At 37.1% G+C, this 19,945-nt stretch overlaps 1 protein-coding gene and 1 long non-coding RNA gene across 2 annotated transcripts in view; one reads left to right on the plus strand and one right to left on the minus strand.

The window, feature by feature from the left end:
• The window catches only part of LOC109024015 (uncharacterized), a 52,267-nt gene extending 52,007 nt beyond the window's left edge, over window positions 1-260 (minus strand). The window contains exon 1 of the long non-coding RNA XR_010131220.1: window positions 184-260. This is a non-coding gene — a long non-coding RNA (uncharacterized lncRNA). The remainder of the gene's footprint in view (window positions 1-183) is intronic.
• DSG4 (desmoglein 4) overlaps window positions 1-14,824 on the plus strand; it is a 31,072-nt gene extending 16,248 nt beyond the window's left edge. The window contains exons 10-15 of the mRNA XM_004059283.4: window positions 2,020-2,238; window positions 4,696-4,992; window positions 8,064-8,203; window positions 8,357-8,420; window positions 9,834-10,069; window positions 11,452-14,824. Of these exons, the coding sequence (XP_004059331.2) occupies window positions 2,020-2,238; window positions 4,696-4,992; window positions 8,064-8,203; window positions 8,357-8,420; window positions 9,834-10,069; window positions 11,452-12,219 (1,724 nt within the window). The 3' untranslated portion in view covers window positions 12,220-14,824. The remainder of the gene's footprint in view (window positions 1-2,019; window positions 2,239-4,695; window positions 4,993-8,063; window positions 8,204-8,356; window positions 8,421-9,833; window positions 10,070-11,451) is intronic.
• The last annotated feature ends 5,121 nt before the right edge of the window (window positions 14,825-19,945 follow it).

Genomic DNA, 19,945 nt, shown 5'->3' on the forward strand with positions numbered 1-19,945 from the left:
GGAAGGCAATGTCTCCAAGAATACAATTATTTTAGAGCCATTAAAACTGAACTACAGTGAGAAGCTTGTGTGAGTGTTGCTTGATTAGACATATTTCCATAGTAAGATGCTATGGACCAAGAAAGCACAGATTATTCCAAATATAAGATCCATATTAAAAGTCATAAATACAGATGCACTGACTTAACTTGTAAGCGAGCCACTTCTCACATGGGTAAATCTGTTAAGCAGTCCTCTTGGTGAGCAGCAACAGGATTTGTTTATTTATCAATAGTTAATGATTCTATGAAGCAGTGCCTAGGAAACCAGCTGCTGTAGAACAAAACAAGAGACAAAGGTCAGGAACCACGAAGGAAGGGGAAAGACAGGCGTCCAAGATACATGCCTAATGTAAGACAGATACTGTAGGTTTGCATTGAGTTTATAGCTGACCTTTCCAGTATCAAAACAAAAATAAAGATAAAGAAGCAGCATAAAATTCAAAAAGAAACCATGATAAAACCAAACCAACTATCGTCCGTACATCCTGGGCTTCATCCTGTGGCGGGTAAATTTTAACGCCTGGGTCAGTTTTATAAATAACATTGTCTTATTTATTATCAGTATTCTGGAAGATCTAATTTGAAAATGGATTCTAACCATGTTGATTGCACCCTATGTTTGCATATTGGTCATATGTGAAAAATATTCAAATGCTAGAATAAATAATTAGTCATTCCAAGCAAATAAAGAGAGAGAAAGTGCTGTCAAAATGTACCAAGAGAAATCCAGAAACAAAGCTGATTGTTTATTCACCTAAGCAGAGTGTCTGCACTGGCACAGAGCTATCTGAATGGTTGGAATAAGTTTGCTTCAGCACACACCATCATCAGGTGAAGAGACAGGCCTCTATGCAGAGCAAACTTTACTGGGAAGCAAACACTATAAGCAATAGCTTGAGCTTTGGTTGCCAATCACAAGGTAATAGAAGAGCTACCAAAGATCAAAGAATGACAAATAAAACAATCTGTGGAATAATCTGATGCCTCTCTATGAGAAGCTAAGTGAAATCGACATCTTTCATCTAGTAAAAACAAGTCCCATGCTGAATAGGGTATATAAACATATTATACAAAATCATATAGATTGTAGGTAGGCTCCCAGTTTATTCTCATTCAGTTACCTCAATGACTACTACTTAGGCACACAGAAAACATCTGTAAAAGGAATTTATTGCTTTCTCAGAAAAGGACCTAGCAAGGTACCCCAGAGACGACAACGTTCTAGTTTAAAAGCGAGAAAGCTAAGATTCTTTTCAAGTTAAAAACAAGCAAAAAAAATTCTGTATTCGCTGTAACAGAACATAGAGTAGAAAAGTGGACTAAAAAGCTCCTGGACTCCTAATCTTTAGTCTTTGGCCCTTTCTGATTAATTATACTATCCAAAAACTTGTTTCAAGTGGATTAGGGAAAAATCTAACAGACTTATATTTGTTTTCAGAAATGCCATTTCAGAAAGAAATAGCATGTAACAGATGCAATTAAAATAAACAGTGAGCACAGAAGAAAAACACAAACAAGTATTTATTTCAGCTGTGGTTATTTCTACAAACACAGGACTCAGTGAGCATCCTGAATGGAGGTCCATAACTGACCTGGGGGTCTAATTTATGGGAACAGGGTGAGATTAGAAAGCAGTAAACCTTCTCGGAGGAAGAACATTTGATTTTGCGCCTTAGGATGTGTCAGAATTAGCAAAATGAAATGAGGGTGGAAAACATTTTAGGAAGGGTGAAAAGAATGTGCCAGAGTCCAGAGTAAAAAAGAAACTTGTTTAAAGAACTCAAAAGAAGCAGTGTGGCTGGAAGGTAGCACACAAAGGGAAGAGTGACTTTGGGTCACTGAAGCGGGCAGGAACCTGTCAAGCCTCCCAAGTCACGTATATGTTTCCTACAAGTTCCATGGCACCATCAGGGGATATGAGAAAGAGTTTTCTCCCTAACACCATTTACCTCAACACCGATGACACTTACTCTTTCAGATGGCTCTGGAAAAACAGCTACAGGAACCATATGTATTGAGGTTCCTGATATCAATGATTATTGTCCAAACATTTTTCCTGAAAGAAGAACCATCTGCATTGACTCTCCATCAGTCCTTATCTCTGTTAATGAACATTCTTATGGGTCTCCGTTTACTTTCTGTGTTGTTGATGAGCCACCAGGAACAGCTGACATGTGGGATGTCAGATCAACAAATGGTAAGTGAAACGTAAGCTTGCTTTTTGGACTTTAAGTCCAAAAGCAAAACAATTACCAAAAAATGTGGCAAGTCACTTAAGAAAACATTCTACTTCTGTTTCCACAATTCTTGCCATATTAACATTAAATGAAAAAAATATTTCATGTACACAGAGGATATTTGATAAAATTTTGAACTGAAATGAAATGAGTCAAAATGTTTCATTAATATTTAATTTACAAATAGTAGTAGATAAATACCAGTTTACCCATCATTTTGAGTAGGTAAAACATTAAACCAATATTTATTCAGTTTAAAATAAACAGAACCCTTAACAAACTCATAAATTAAGAATGTCACAATTCCCTATTCTGAATAAATTCAGACAAATCACATAAATGTCTCTGAAACTCATATATCCCATAGATACATTTAAACATTTACTACTCACTTAGGAGCACATAAAATCAATTAAATTGTTTTTTACAGTCACTATGAGTTCAGACTTATTTTTAAGGGTAAAAATTTAAATCCAAATTGCTCAGTATTAGAGGAATGATTAAACAAACTATAGTACATATTATTAAGATGTGCTAATATACAGCCATTAAAATTAGAATTATGCAAAGTATGTAGATACAAAAGAATGCATAAACCAAAGAAAGTAAAGTGAAAAACAGATCACGAAGTTGTATATGTATGTATCTTGACTATAACTACATACAATTGAATGGCTGACATCGATAAAAATTAAGAATAAATTTCAGATAACATAACATTTTATCTACCTTGGGTTCTTTTTCCTAAAACGTTAAGTGCATAATAAAAAAGAAAATGCTATGAGAGGATCTCATTTGGGCTAAGATAGCTCCCCAATCTCATATTCATTTGGGGCTACAGGGAAAATCTCATGGGCTAGTCGGTGGCCATCAGACTACAGAGCCCAGGGTGAGAGGAAATGCTTCCCACCTCTTTAAGGTCACCAAGCCCCTCTATTTACAGAATGGAGAAACCCTAAAATAAGGTGGGGAAAATACCACCAATAAAGACTTGGTCAAAGTAAAAAATTAGGCAATTTGTTTTTACCATCAAACCTTTAGCTCTTTTCAACAAAACCACTTTAATATTTTTTAAAGTTAATCAAGTTAAAGCAATTCCATTAATATCAAGTCAACTCTGAATTCACTATCTCCTATAAAGCTCAATAGCCCATTCATAAACAATAATAATTGCTAACCACTTTTTTCCTCATTCGGATCCTAGATATTATGATTACACATGTAAGAAAAAATGTTCTGCATGGAGGTATAATATTATAGCTATTACAGGTTTGCCAGTAAAAAATATAACCACACTGGAGATGATATTCCTAGAGACCTGTTTCAATGCTTGCTGGTGTTTTAGAACAGAATGAACTTCACTTAATGTGCTGTGGCATTGTCTTATCTCATTTTTACCTTGTGCACAGGTTAGATTTTGGTGGACATAGCTGGCTTGCCATCTAGCTAACTGAGGATAATAAACCATCATAATAAAAAATATTGTGTGCTATGGATCAATCAGTTACTATTCATGGTTTAGCTGTAAATTTAATCATCTCTCAACACTCCTTGTATTAATAAATAAATTCCAATGAATATTTTAGACAATATGTTTTATAAAAATTCATAGGCAATGATAGCACAAAGAATTAGGAGAATTTGAACAATTTTAAATGAAAGGGCAACAATTTTGAGTAAGATATGTATAATCAGTCTTAAGGAGGGTATTGTGTAAACTGTAATCCTAAATAGAAGACTTCTAATATTTTCTTTCAGCTCAATATTATTTATTCATTGGGCAAATATTTATTGAATGTATATTATATGCCAATTACTGTTGCTCTGGAAAGATGCAGCAAGGTCCTTGCCTGCATTGTAGAAGTAGCAATCCAGCAGTAAGCAATACTTATTTAAAAATTAGTTATAAATGTTAAAAAAAAAAAGAAAGAAAGAAAAGAAAAAAAGGCCAGGCAGAATGGCTCATACTTGTAATCCAAGCACTTTAAGAGGCCAAGGCAGGTGGATTGCTGGAGCCCAGGAGTTCAAGACCACCCTGGGCAATATGGCAAAACCCTGTCTCTACTAAATGTATATATATTAGCCAGACATGGTGCCACACGCCTGTAGTCCCAGCTTCTCAGGAGACTGAGGTGGGAGAATCACTTAAACCTAGGAATCCAAGGCTGCAGTGAGTCATGTTCGTGCCACTGCACTCCAGCCTGGGCAATAGGAATGAGACTCTGTCTCAAAAATAACAAGAATAATAATAATAATAAATTAAATAAATGTTTAAAAAAGTACAAGGTGCTTTATGACTAAGAAAGCATGAAAAATCAAGTGTTTTAAGTCAATATTTGGTATTAGGGAGAGTTAACCACCCCCCTAGCCCACCAAGGAATTTCCATTTATTTTCTGTTTCCTCTCTTCCATTTCAGCTACCTCGGCAATCCTTACGGCTAAGCAGGTTTTATCTCCAGGATTTTATGAAATCCCAATCCTGGTGAAGGACAGCTATAACAGAGCATGTGAATTGGCACAAATGGTGCAGTTATATGCCTGTGATTGCGATGACAACCACATGTGCCTGGACTCTGGTGCCGTGGGCATCTACACAGAGGACATAACTGGTGACACGTATGGGCCTGTCACTGAAGACCAAGCTGGAGTTTCAAATGTTGGTCTTGGACCAGCAGGGATTGGCATGATGGTTCTGGGCATCCTGCTACTGCTTTGTAAGTACTCAATTAAATCCTTCTTTCCAATAGTTCTTCAAAATAGGGCTGTTACGAGGCTCGCTGGGATGGTTAGGTTCATGGAGCCATTTCTTTTTGGTATCTCTAGCAATTTTTGAGTGCCTTAGAAATAAACAATGGGACTGACAAGTATATGTGCTTAATCCACAATGATAACTAAGAAAGCCTAGGGTGAGTGACAGTCCTAAAAATGGGAAACACATGCAAATCACTACATATACTACCTAAAAGCACAAAACAAATCCCATCATGGAAATTTCCTTAAAATGCTTTAAGAGTAGAGAGGCAGAAGCAATTAAGTCAATGTGGAAAAGTTAGGACAATCTCTTTGGAAAAGTGGATTTTGAGGTGAGCCTGAAAAGCTGAGGATTTTTTTTTTCTTTTTCTTTTTCTTTTTCTTTTTTTTTTGAGATGGAATCTTGCTCTATTGCCCAGGCTGGAGTGCAGCGGCACAACCTCGGCTCACTGCAACTTCCGCCTCCTGGGTTCAAATGATTCTCCTGCCTCAGCCTCCCAAGTAGCTGGGACTACAGGCGCCCACCACCACGACTGGCTAATTTTTGTACTTTTAGTAGAGATGGGGTTTCACCGTGATAGCCAGGATGGTCTCGAACTCCTGACCTCGTGATCCACCTGCCTTGGCCTCCCAAAGTGCTGGGATTACAGGCATGAGCCACTGCACCCTGCTTAGGATTTCTTTTAAAGGAGGATGATGTCTAAGGAAATTTGAAAGGTAATCAAAGACAAAAAAAAAAAAACCACACACACAAACAAAAGGGAGCAAGATATGGAAGAGCATAGCACACCTAGGAAGCAGAGAGGCTAAAAGGGAGTCTGGGAGCCAGCATGGAGGCATGTTCATGACACACCAGGCATTCTGGGCTTCAGTACAATGGCACAGAAGAGTTGATGAGGGCTGATGAGCGCAGGTGACCCTGCGGTAGGAAGCAAGTAGAAGAGACTAGAACAGAGAATTAGCCTCTGGGCTCTGGATGAGTGCCTAAACTAAGACTGTTCACAGAAGTGGAAAGATCACCAAACAAAAATTTCCCAAAAAGGTCCCTCCTTTCCCCATAGAGTTTTTTTAAACATATAGATCCTCAGAGGAAGAATACTTCATACATTTTAGGTTGCCCTTGCAATATTTAGGTTTCATGGGGATCAAAAGCTGGGTTCTAAAATTAAAGAGAAGTAAATTCGTCAAACTGTATTGTTGCTATGTTTTCAGGGATGAGCACTAATTAAAATGTAATCATTTCAAGGCATAAAAAATAACAGCTGACTTTTGGTGAGGATTTCTTTTTTGAAATAATCTGTGAGGTTTCAAAGCTATGCAAAGATCATGAGTGATTCTCACAATGATATTAGACACATTTTCCCAGAATATAACTCTACAGCAATTGAGTAGTGGTTTCAGGTAAGCTTTGAGTTAGTGGTTCTCAACCCTAGTTGTACATAAGAATTAGTTAAAGGTCTTCCAAAATGACTCATACTAGAGTCATACTCAAGATGAGACCAAGCATCAGCATGTTCAAGCCCTTTGGTGAGACAAATGTGCAGTTCAGGGCTAAAAACCCAGTGCCAGCTGCATTTCCAGAAGGTTAGCACTAAGAATTTCAAGACTTTTTCCTGACCCAGTCAAAGAAAGCATGAGAGTTGTTCAACTGATGGATTGTAGAATAGGAGAGGAATACCCCTATGGACACTTGTTTTCAATGGAGAAGCCCACGGTCTATTTTAGGAGAGAGGGGGCAGTGTGATGGTAGTGGGAGGGATCTGAGCCCAAACCTATGTTCCCAAAGGGCCTCAAATTGACACTTTTGATGTTAGCTCCAAATGAGATTACACATGCAGTAATTGTGTTGGGTATGTGCTAAAAACACTTCATTTCATTTATTAGATAGTGCCTTTGTTAGAGTTCATGCCTGCAATGGTACATGATCCAGCTCACATTTAAATTCACAGAAATATAGAATAGGCAGAACCATGGTCTAGGGGCTACCAATTCTAGTTTTAGTCCTTTTCCAGAAAATGCTATGGAAATGTATAACTTGACCTTTCACTGTTCATAGTGCAGATGGCAAAATTGCCAAATTAATTGTTGTAATAAGACTAAAGCTGATTTTGCAACTTTGATAGTCTCTTCTTTTGTATCTGTTTTTAATTTTTAATTTTTGTGGGTACATAATAGGTGTACATATTTATGGGGTACATTAGCTGCTTTGATACAGGCATGCAATGTGAAATAATCACATCCTGGAGAATGGGGCATCCATCCCCTCAAGCATTTATCCTTCTATTCTTTATCTTTAATTAACCCACTTAGTAAAATGCATGCCATGCTAGAGAATTAGGAAAGTATGAAAAGCGACTAGAGTGGGCCCAAAGAACTAAACAGAGTGTATTCTAGAATCTTAGAAAACTTAAGCAGTGTCTATATTTATGGATTAAAATATAGAATTGAGGTGATTATTAGGGTAACAAATACGAAATTTCCTCTTAAGAAACACTTGGATAGCTAAACATTTTTGATAGCTTTAATTTTTCATTATAGTCTATAAACAAAGTCTTAAAATAATTGTAAATATCTCCATTAAATTTAGTGAGTATTATTTGACTTCTATTTTAAGTGTAACTGTAATAAGGATTGAAGATAGGTCCTATAGCTGAATCCTGTATTCAATCCTCTTGATAACATATATTCATGATGTGTTTAACTTACGTGTATGTGTGCATCTGCCCCAACCAGCTCAAGAGTCTTAGACTAAAGACAACCTTACGTTCCTAATCTGTCAGCAAAGAAATTCAATGACCTGATCGCAAACTCCTTGCCATCTAGCGCTAAAGTTCTATGTGATTTGGTGGTGTTGTATTTATAAACTTGGATATGTATACTCAATCCCCTAAAGGAAAAAAATGAGATTTTCTTACATATATTTGTATTTTTGTTCTAAATATACTGCCACCAAATGCTCCCCAAAATGATTCATCCAGTGACTTCCTAAACCGAGCAATGTGTGTTAACTCGACATTGTCACTTTCTTGGGCAGTGGCTCCACTCTTGCTGCTCCTGTGTTGCTGCAAACAGAGACAGCCAGAAGGCCTGGGAACAAGATTTGCTCCTGTGCCTGAGGGCGGAGAAGGAGTGATGCAGTCTTGGAGAATTGAAGGGGCCCATCCCGAGGACAGGGTAAGTGGACTGTCACTCTCCAGAGAAGTGTGGAGTTTCAGTGGAAATTGAGCATGTCTTAACAATTACATGCTGCACAAAAATGAACAGATGTCAGTTTTTAAATGTTTAACATAAAGCATTTGTTTTTAAAAAGTTTATTTTTCTTTTCAGGATGTGTCAAATATATGTGCACCCATGACAGCCTCAAATACCCAGGATCGGATGGATTCCTCTGGTCAGTAGACACCAAAATCTGTTTTTCCTTTTAAATTTTTCAAAATTATTCAACCAGACCAACTTCATGTAAAAGTACCTTATGGAAAAGTCTGTCAATCTCTTTGGGTGACAGTATAATTAGAGGGAATGTGACCTGTTTGAAGTAGCCACTTTTTTTTTCTATCTGAAACTACAGACAATGAAGTATGACACAGCAGTTAAAAGAGCAAACTCTGGAAGCAGAATGCTTGGGTTTGATTCCCAGCTCTGCCACTTGCTTAAGGGTTGCATATCTTTTATCCGAAATGCATAGGACCATGAGTTTGAGTTTGGCTCAAACTTTTTGTGCCATGATGATCAAAAAGTTTCAGACTTAGGAGCATTTTGGATTCTTGATTATTGGATTTGGGATGCTCAACCTGTAGTAATAAGTCCTTAGTCAAGACATTTAACCTCACTGGGACTCAGTTTTCTTATCTTTAAAATTGAGCTTATGATAGTACCTACTTTAAAGTGTTGCTGTGAGGAGTAAATAATACGTATTACATATGTAATATATAATACATACATATATTGTGTAGATTATTTTATTATATATAACATAGTGTGTCTATATATACACACACACATATATAAATGTGTATGTATACATATATCACAAAATATACGTTAGAGTAGTGCCTGGCACAGAGTACATGCTACTGTAGTAATTATTTATAATACAAGCTGTTTTTTTTTAAAAAGAGCTAAAGAAAAGGCAGTAAATGTACTCTAATAATACACTGAATAACTTTTCTTAAATTCAGACAAGCTTTTGCCTCAAAAGAGTGTCGTAAACTCTCCTATCTTACCAGCCCCACGCATATCTAACAATACTGAACACACTACTTAGCTATATGGCAATGATTGCACCAAATAGAGAGGGTGCTTAATTCTGCAGTGCACGTGAGCTTTCTCTGATGGTTCCTTAGTATCCCAAGCTTGGCCCTTTGTATGCACAGAAACTCGGTGACTGAACATCCCTGTGAGCCCAGCTCCATCCTGTTCCGGAGTGAAGGAGGACTATGAGCTCAGTTTCTGGCCTTGCTTTGGAGGGCTCCCGGCTGGATCAAGCCCGCAGCAGCCACGGCGGGAACGGGCGCCTGCTTGTAGTTCTCTTGGCAAGTTCTACACCTTTAAGTCTAGGGCGAAGTCTGTGCAAATGTGGGAAGGCCACGTCCCACCACTGACTCCCTTTGTGTAATTAATTTACTTTTATTTGGTCAACAAGCCTGGAGATGTATCGGTGTAACTTGTATCGCTCTTTGTCAGCTTTTTAGCGCCTACGCCTTGCCGGGTGGTGGTGGCACCGCAGATGGCGGCGGCAGCGTTTTAGGCAGATGCGCGCTGCAGGCAACTCCAGCGCTGTTAAACCAACATCCTCCCTTTTCAGAAATCTACACCAACACCTATGCAGCCGGGGGCACGGTGGAAGGAGGTGTATCGGGAGTGGAGCTCAACACAGGTATGGGGACAGCCGTTGGCCTCATGGCCACAGGGGCCGCAGGGGCCGCGGGAGCCACAGGAACCTCAGGGGCCGCAAGGAAGAGGAGCTCTACCATGGGAACCCTGCGGGACTACGCTGACGCAGACATCAACATGGCTTTCTTGGACAGCTACTTCTGGGAGGTAATGCCCTCACAGTCACACATAAAATCGTCTTGAGATTGAATAATAATAATAGTAAAATACTCACAATGGTAGTAGGCCTCTTCGGAAATATGCTGTTATTCTCAACCCTATCCCAAACCTGAATAAAAAATATTTCACTTCTCCTTAAAACACAAAATGCTAATTTGCCACAGGATTTCATATTCAACTGCCATAGCGCATCTCAGTACTGTGAACAAGGCCACACCCCTCATCATTCTCCACTTCCCTTTTCCATTTTTCTATCTTCGGTTTCCTTGATTCCTCACCTTGTTTCCCATAGCAGTAGCAAAGCAGGAAAATGCTCATCAAGGGGAAAAAAAGGTGCATTTATGACCTCTGTTTTTGATGTCCTTCATGTTCTCCCGGAGCCTCCAACAGAAAAGAGAAAATAAAAAGAATTGGGAACGAAAGGAGTTAAAACTCAGGAACGCAGCATCACCACAACTCGTGCTAGATTAAGACCTAGAAGATAGCTCTCCTATTCTCAGTCCAGTGACTTATCCACCAACTGACCTTCACTAAGAAAAGGGGTCCAGCGATAGCACTGCTGGGTATATATCCAAAAGAAAAGAAATCAGTATATCAAAGAAATATATGCACCCCCATGTTTATTGCAGCACTAGTCACGTAGCCAATACATGGAATCAACCTGCGTCCATCAACAGATGATTGGACTTTTAAAATGTAATTCATATAACCAATGGAATATTATTCAGCCATAAAAAATGAAATTTTGTCATTTTGCAACAACATGGATGGAACTGGAGGACACTGTGTTAAGTGAAATATGCCAGGCACAGAAAGACTAACTTGACATGTTCTCACTCATTTGTGGAAGCTAAAAGGAAAAACCGAACTCATGGAGATAGAGAGTAGAATGATGGTTACTAGAGGCTGACAAGGGTAGTAGGGAGGGGAAACAGTGGGATGGTTAATAGGCGCAAAAATACTGTTAGAATGAAGAGGATCTAGTATTTGGTAGCACAACAGGATTACTATAGTTAACAATAATTTATTACACATTTTAAAAGAACTAAAATAGAACTAGAATTTTATCTCATATTTCAGTTGGCCTCCTTTATTCCCCATCTGTTCATACATGAATTTCACCATTATTCTTTACCAAAAAAATGCTGAAGATGTTGTTGCAATTGTAAACTATATCTTAAAATTGGTAGTTACAAATGCTATCACAGAATGTGCATGGATAGTATCAATTATTTTAATGAGTGATTGATACCATTATTCAGTTTATTCCATAACAACTTAACTCAGAAGTCTCTCTGAGGGATTGCTGTTATTCTTCCTTATTTTAGGGAAAAAGAAATTTCTAATTCTGTATTTCCTTTTAATTTTAGAAAGCGTATGCTTATGCAGATGAAGATGAAGGTCGACCAGCCAATGACTGCTTGCTCATTTATGACCACGAGGGAGTCGGGTCTCCCGTAGGCTCTATTGGTTGTTGCAGTTGGATTGTGGATGACTTAGATGAAAGCTGCATGGAAACTTTAGATCCAAAATTTAGGACTCTTGCTGAGATCTGCTTAAACACAGAAATTGAACCATTTCCTTCACACCAGGCTTGTATACCAATCAGTACTGACCTCCCTTTGCTCGGACCTAATTACTTTGTTAATGAATCTTCAGGATTGACTCCCTCAGAAGTTGAATTCCAAGAAGAAATGGCAGCATCTGAACCCGTGGTCCATGGGGATATTATTGTGACTGAGACTTACGGAAATGCTGATCAATGTGTGCAACCCACTACAATTATTTTTGATCCTCAGCTTGCACCCAATGTTGTAGTAGCCGAAGCAGTAATGGCACCTGTCTATGATATTCAAGGGAATATTTGTGTACCTGCTGAGTTAGCAGATTACAACAATGTAATCTATGCTGAGAGAGTACTGGCTAGTCCTGGTGTGCCTGACATGAGCAATAGTAGCACGACTGATGGTTGTATGGGACCTGTGATGAGCGGCAATATTTTAGTAGGGCCAGAAATTCAAGTGATGCAAATGATGAGTCCAGACCTTCCCATAAGCCAAACCGTCGGCTCCACATCCCCAATGACATCTCGACACAGAGTAACACGATACAGTAACATACATTACACCCAACAGTAAGTGCTTTATGGTCAGTATTCTATGTGGAGACCTTGCACCTTGTAATCACCAATACATCCACCAAAAATATATAATGTACCATATATATTAATAGTCAACAAATACTCAGATATTCTAAGGTCAATGCCATTATTTGATTATACCATTTTGAGGGTGAATATGGCTAGGCACTTTAGATAAGCCTTTTTAAAATTCTTTCTGATTTTAAATAATGTGTCAAAAAATGTGCAGAAAATGTATTGCATCCCTTGATACTATCTAATGAATAGCACATAACTCACATTGTGAATCCTATGGGTCTTGAGGCCTGTAGAACCAATCTTGTAAACCAAGATGCCTTGTTCTTGGAAGTTACAAAAGAAGCCCTGTCTACATCCACCAGCCATATTTTTCGTTAGGGAAATATTTATATTAAAATTTTTAATTGAAAAGTTGAATGAAATGTACATTCTGAAAGGAAATTGAAAAGGAACGTAGAGTATCTGTCAATATCTTTAGATATCTGAAGTCATTTTTCTCTTCAAAAGATTTTTCAATATTATGCGCTATTAAGCAATAGGGGATGCTTAATATAATAAGAAAAGAGTTTGCCAACTGAAAGCATCGCTGGAAATGGTTCATCAAAGAAAAATATATATTTTTATTAAACTTTATTGATTTATATGATTAACTGTAAATTAATCTAGAATAGCAAAAAAATGACAATCCTAAAGTAGAAAGAGTTATTGGGGAAATATTAGAGTTTTCCCCACTTACAGGGAATTTTTTCCCTACTGTTGCCAATTATGTCAGAAAAATACATGAAATATGGCTTAACCAATTTCATTGACCTGAATCACAGAGCTTTCAACTGGCAACCAGATATTCTCCAAAAGCACTCTGTAGTTATTCATATATTCAACAATATTTACTTAGAAGCAACTAGGTGTTGAGTGCTAGTCTTGGCTCTGTGAATATACAGGTAAAGAAGACAGACATGGTTTCTGCCTTCATAGAGCTTCTATTCATTTCTAGACTTAAAATAAAACTCTGGGATATGGCTTTAAGTTCCTAACAACAATAATTAACCAACTATTTAAGTCCATTACCGAGTTGTGTTTCTCTTTGCAACACTACTGTTTATGTTGAATAAATAAAATGGAAACACATTGCTTACTTTTAGTAGGCATAAAGCTGACTTGAGAAAAGGAAACTCTAGCCAGGTAATTTTACTTAATTCTGTAAAATATGTATACAGTAGCAGCAATAATGTGACTGAGATAATGTAAATGAAATAAACTTATTTTCAAGGCTTAATCCTTTTGAAAGGAAATAATTGTAGTGTTTCTTGCCTGTCTTTTGCTCCTTTATGAATAAAACTATTGTAGAATTTAAGTCATCTCAGATAACCTCTTACCTAGTTCTCTCATTTTCTAGACAACGAATCTAGAAATAGAGAGGTTAAATGACCACAACCAGCTAGTTGTGGTACAAAGCCTTGAACCCATTGTTCAGATACGCTAGCCAGTATGTTTTTTATACTATAACTTCACCAGATATGAAGAGGATCCAAACCTGCCTGTTGCATACTCTTTGCTATTCCCTAATTGGAAGAAAAACTATCTCTCAAAAAATTAAGTTTTATGAAGTGTAAGCACAGACCAGCTAAAACATTGTAATGCTAGAAAGTTATTTACATATTTCCTAATATTTTCCAAATTATGTGTACTACCAGCTGCTACATCCATTTCTCACTTTAGTAAATTTTACTACTCTATAATTGATGAAATCCATGGGATAGCTAAGGAGCACTGGTCCCATGGTGATTAAACACTCAAGCAACAACCAGCACATAGCATCTGGCACACACTCCGTTCTGTGGCAAATCCTGACATGGATATTTCTCGCTTAAAGTTTGCATTGGATGGCTTTTGTTAAGTCAAAAACTAACATGTTGGTGAGACTGCAGAGAAAAGGGGACACTAATACAATGTTGGTGGGAATGCAAATTAGTCTAGCTACTGTGGAAAATAGTTTGGAGAATTCTCAAGGAACTGGGAGTTGAATAGCCATTTGACCTAGCAATCCCATTACTGGGTATAAACCCAAAGAAAAATAAACTGTTCTACCAACAGGACACGTGTACCCATGTGTTCACTGCAGTGCTATTCACAATAGCAAAAACATGGAATCAATCCAGGTGCCCATCGACAGTGGACTGGACAAAGAAAATGCGGTACAGATACACCATGGACTACTATGCAGCCATAAAAAAGAATGAAGAATGAAGAATGAAATCACGTCCTTTGCAGCAACATGGATGCAGCTGAAGGCCATTATGCTGAGCAAATTAATGCAGGAACAGAAAACCAAATACCTTATGTTCTCACTTATAAGTGGGAGCAAAACATTGGGTTCACATGGACATAAAGATGGAAATAATAGACACTGGGGGCTATTAGGGGAAGGAGAGAAGGAGAAGGGCAAGGGCTGAAAAACTGTCTATTGGGTACTACGCTCACTACCTGAGTGACGAGTTCGGTCATACCTCAAACCTCAGCATCATGTGATATAGCTTTGTAACAAACCTGCGCATGTATTCCTTGATTCTAAAATAAAAGTTGAAAAAGACAAATAACAAAATAAAAAATTTTAAAAACAGGTATCTTTTTTATATAATGATTTCTATTCTTTTGGGTAGATGCCCAGTGGTGAGATTTCTGGGTTGAATGGTAGTTCTATTTTTAGTTCTTTGCAAAATCTCCATACTGTTTGAATTTTTTTTAACTACAAATGGATAAGTAGGATCATACTCTTGGTATATAGAAATACATGTTGTCATCAGAGAAATTTTTTGAGTGTATTTTAAATTACTGTTATCATTTAACATTTAAAACATGTTAAAAAATTGTAAAAATGAACTCAGTAAGTTTTCTCTTCTAGAATATAGTGATTATTTTAAATTTGGGTCTTTTTTTATATTTTAAACTGACCAAAAAAGTGGAAATCGACCTGCAAAAATAGAGTTTGCATTCTATTAGGCCAATCATTCTAAGAATTATAAAATAGTCAAAACACTATGAGATTTAAGAAATGAGGAATAATACCAAGCATTTAGCTAATAGATTACTATTTTTTTTTTTTTTTTGAGACAGTCTTGCTCTGTTACCCAGGCTGGAGTGCAGTGGCATGATTTTGACTCACTGCAACCTCCACCTCCCAGATTCAAGCGATTCTTGTGCCTCAGCCTCCCGAGTAGCTGGAACAATAAGCGTGCGCCACCAAGCCCAGCTAAATTTTTTGTATTTTTAGTAGAGACAGATTTTTGCCATGTTGGCCAGGTTGGTCTCAAACTTCTGGCCTCAATCAATCCACCCACCTCGGCCTCCCAAAGTGCTGGGATTACAGGCGTGAGCCACCACGCCTGGCCCTGCTTACAATTTTAAAAGGAGGTTAAAACACCACTTGTGAAAAGGATAAGATAATGTTCCTGTGAGCTTTTTCTTCTCTTTATCAATACACAAAGACTTAAAGCTGCTTCCAAAGAAAAGATTTACCTCTAATAGATGCCCTCCTCCGTACTATCTGTGGAAATAAGAGCTGAACAATGTAATTTTCTCTCAACATTGTTAGTAAGGAGGAACTCTTCCACCATTCTAAGGTGATCAGTATCATTCAGATGCAACTCAAGCTTCCAAAATTGACATACTTTTTAAATGTCATCTCAAACGAAATAGCATAAACCAATATTCTCTTTACTGCTTAAGACTCAGGGTATTAATTTGTCTAAGAAGTAAAAATGATATCGTGTTTATGTTAAGGTTTGAAATGAACCCAAAAGCTCAAGAAATTATATTTTATAAATAAATATAACATATAGTCTGAATCATATTTCCTGCCCTTTGAAATTACTTGAGGGGGTAGCATCATTACATGAATAAATGGGTTATCTTGGGAAAGTCTTACAGGTGAAGGGAAAGGAAAACATTAAGAACATAGAGTTAATAAACTTGTTCAAGAAAAAAATTATTTTCTAAAAATATTCTTCTTTTGAACTAGTTATTTCTGATCATGGTGTATTAATTACTAAATGTAATAATTTTTTATGTATTTATTTAAAAAATATATATGATGAAACAATGTTTTATTTTCTCTTTGGTGAATGTAGTATTTCATATGTAAACACAGACAAATTCAGAAAATCTTTTCCCATTTTATTGATAATCATCTTTATTATTATGTGCACAGTACAGGGGCATGAATTCACTTGTAAATTAAAATTTAGTATAATTCATTTGTTTTTTAATGATAAAATTTATCAATAGAATTATTATTTTATTAGTAAATGCTCATATAAAATAACAAATAAATTTAATAAACTCCATAAATTATTGTAGACACTGCAATTAAAAAATTAAGTATCACGATGGAATACTATGCAGCCATAAAAAAGAATGACATCATGTCTTTTGCAGGAACATGGATGGAGATGAAAGCTATTATCCTTAGCAAACTCATGCAGGAACAGAAAACCAAATACCACTTGTTCTCACTTATAAATGGAAGCTAAATGATGACAGCACATGGATACATAGGGGGAACAACAGACAATGGGACCTCTTGGAGGGTGCAGAGTGGGAGAAGGGAGAGGATCAGGAAAAATAACTGATAGGCACTTGGCTTAATACTTGGGTGACAAAATAATCTGTACAACAAATCCCCGTGACACAAGTTTACCCACATAACAAACGCATACATGTACCTCTGAACTTAAAATAAAAGTTTAAAAGAAAATTATCTCTTCCCACTGGATTCAATCTTGAGGCATGAGATTTAAGATATGAATTTAAAATAAAGTAGTACCAAGCATTTAACTAACAAATTAAAATTTTAGAAAGGTGAAAACAGTACTTGTGAAAAGGGTAAGCAAATTTTCCTGTACAATTTTTTTTCACCAATTCTCTATTCAACAAACTTATTACTATTGTTTCTGTGCCAGAGGCACCAATTTATGTAGAATAAGGAAAGAATAATTATTTTCAATCAGGGGAATTGAGGAAGGATCCTTGAAGATGATGTAGAATTTTGTCTGACGGAAATTACAAAGATATAAAAGCTAAAACACAGGCTATATCCAAAGACTATTAAGTAGCCAAATTAAACATACTTAAAAATGTCTGAAACAAAATAAGAATTTTAAAAGTATCTTATAGTCAGCCATTTTAAGACGATGGTTACTGCATTAATTACTCAAAATATACTATCCTATTGAAATATCAAAATAACACTATGAGGTATGATTTATACCCATGTCATAGATGAAGACACAAAAGCTAAGCTAAGAGAAATCCTCTTTTATTTTTCGAGATGGAGTCTCGCTCTGTGTCCCAGGCTGGAGTGCAGTGGCGCGATCTCGGCTCACTGCAACCTCCACCTCCGGGGTTCAAGCGATTCTCCTGTCTCAGCCTCACGAGTAGTTGGGATTACAGGTGCGTGCCACCACACACGGCTAATTTTCGTATTTTTAGTAGAGACAGGGTTTCTACTAAACCAGGCTGGTCTGAAAGTCCAGATCTCAAGTGATCCGCCAGCCTCGGCCTCTCAAAGTGCTGGGATTACAGGCGTAAATCACCACACACGGCCAGAAATCATTTTTGTTAGAGCTTAAGTGGGTAGCAAAATGAAAATTCAAACCCAGGACTCACTCCAAAACTCTTACTGCTATTCACCAAATTCTTTTATTTAATTCTGGAAGGATATGTGAGAGGCAGCCTGTAGAAGGATCTTGAATCCAATTAGGAGGTTGGATTTAACTTGGTAGGAAATGGAGAACCAGTGAAATTTTTTTGTGCCGGCCAATGGGCAGGCCCAATTTTATGAGGTGGCACTGAGACGGCCCTCAGGAATCCTCATGATAGTCTGTCTGTGTTCTGTTGAGACACCAGGTGGCTCATTCACTGAGGTGGAGAGCCTAGTGTTTGTCTCTGTGGAAGTCAGGATCTTCTGATAAGTCACCATTCCAAGCCTAGGAAATCCTTTAGGTCACCACTGAGGTGAGCAGGTCCGTGATGTTTCTAAAGCGACTCCAATTAATCATCCTACTTGTTAGTCAAAGTATTTGCACATTGAATGCCCTTCCCGTTTTGATCGCTTTAGAGGTGTTTGGACTAACTGTAGTTCCTAGAACAGGGCCTGCTTTCTCATACCTCTGTCACGCTGCTCCACCCTAGTTTCTTAATCTGGAGCCCTCTCCACTCCCGTCATCTGTTTAGCTTTTCCTTACTTACTCACCTCAAGCATTGCCACTTCTCAGAAACATTTCTTGCTATCTCTTCCACCACCCCAGCCTGCTGGGGTGCTGCTAATAGTCTCTCTTCTATTAGGTTGATATATGATTAGGTATGCTGATAATTCTGACTATTGTTATAGCTAGCTCTCCTTTATTCCCTTCAGAAATTACCACACTACTTCCCTGTGCCTGCTAGCCTGTGAGCCCCTTAAGAATACAGACAATGCATTTCTCTTTCCTGTATCTGTGGTGTTGGAATGTCTAGTATATAGCATGCATTCATTTAATTTTAGAAGTGAAAAATATAGTCAAGTTCTCTCAAGCACCTAAAAGTAAGTGTCTACAGTTCAACAGTGTCGCCTCTAGATAGCAGCCTTCTGAATGATCTCCAAAAAGCTTGTGTCAATGTCACCCTTAAGGAGAAGATGCAAGCATATTAACCAACAGGACAATCACATTTCCGGAGAAATCGATCTTTTGCAGAAAGAGTACTAAAATAAAGTCACGGAAAATAACTTCGCGTGCTTTTTGAAAGAAATTGTGGTATAGATGGATAAACTAAATTCTAAAAATGCTACAGAGAAAGTGAAGCTGGGAAATGTAGTTCCACAAAGGCCTTAAAAGTGTGTGACGGTAGAGCAAAATTGACAATTGGTAATTGTCAACCCAGCACAGATACCCAACACAGCCAGTTTTTAAAGCAGTGACAGCAGATTTGCTTTTCCTACAGTTAGCCAAGCAGACGTATTTGAATGTGAATTTAGTGCCAAGAGTTTGTCACTGAATTTTTTCTAGTATACTTTTCTGTAGCTTGATTTTCTCACATTACCATGAACATCATGCTGTGTCAACACATGTTTATCAACCTCATTCATTCGAAAATCTGCATAATATTCATAAATTTGCACCACACCTTTTTAACCATTCTCTTATTACCAGAAAATTAGGTTGATTTCAGTTTTTGCTATTACAAATAATGCTACAATGAATATTTACATACCTAATATAGGCATGATATAGATGTACATATAAGAACAAACACATGGAAGTTGAAATATTTGTATAGGATAGACTCTTTAAAGAGGGATGCCATATCAAAGCATATGGACAAATAATTTTTATTGCATTTTCCCAAATTTTTCTGTCAACAAGAATGTCCATTTACACTTCTGCCAGCTGTTCTTGACAGGGCTTGCTTAGCCATAGACCTAATAATAATTGATGTTATCAGCTTTTTAATGTTTAATAATCTAATAAAAATTATAATTATTTGATATTACTCATCATTATACAGAATTTGGCATTCAGTAAATATTAGTTCACAATAAAAGAATAAATTAATCAATCAATATTATAAATTACCATATATACTTAAATACATTTCTACTCTCTCTTCTATTAGATTGATATATTATTGGGTATGCTGATAATTCTGACCATTGTTACAGCTGTAGTATA

This window comes from Gorilla gorilla, chromosome 17 (genome assembly GCF_029281585.2).
Source record: "Gorilla gorilla gorilla isolate KB3781 chromosome 17, NHGRI_mGorGor1-v2.1_pri, whole genome shotgun sequence".
Lineage (NCBI taxonomy): Eukaryota > Metazoa > Chordata > Mammalia > Primates > Hominidae > Gorilla > Gorilla gorilla.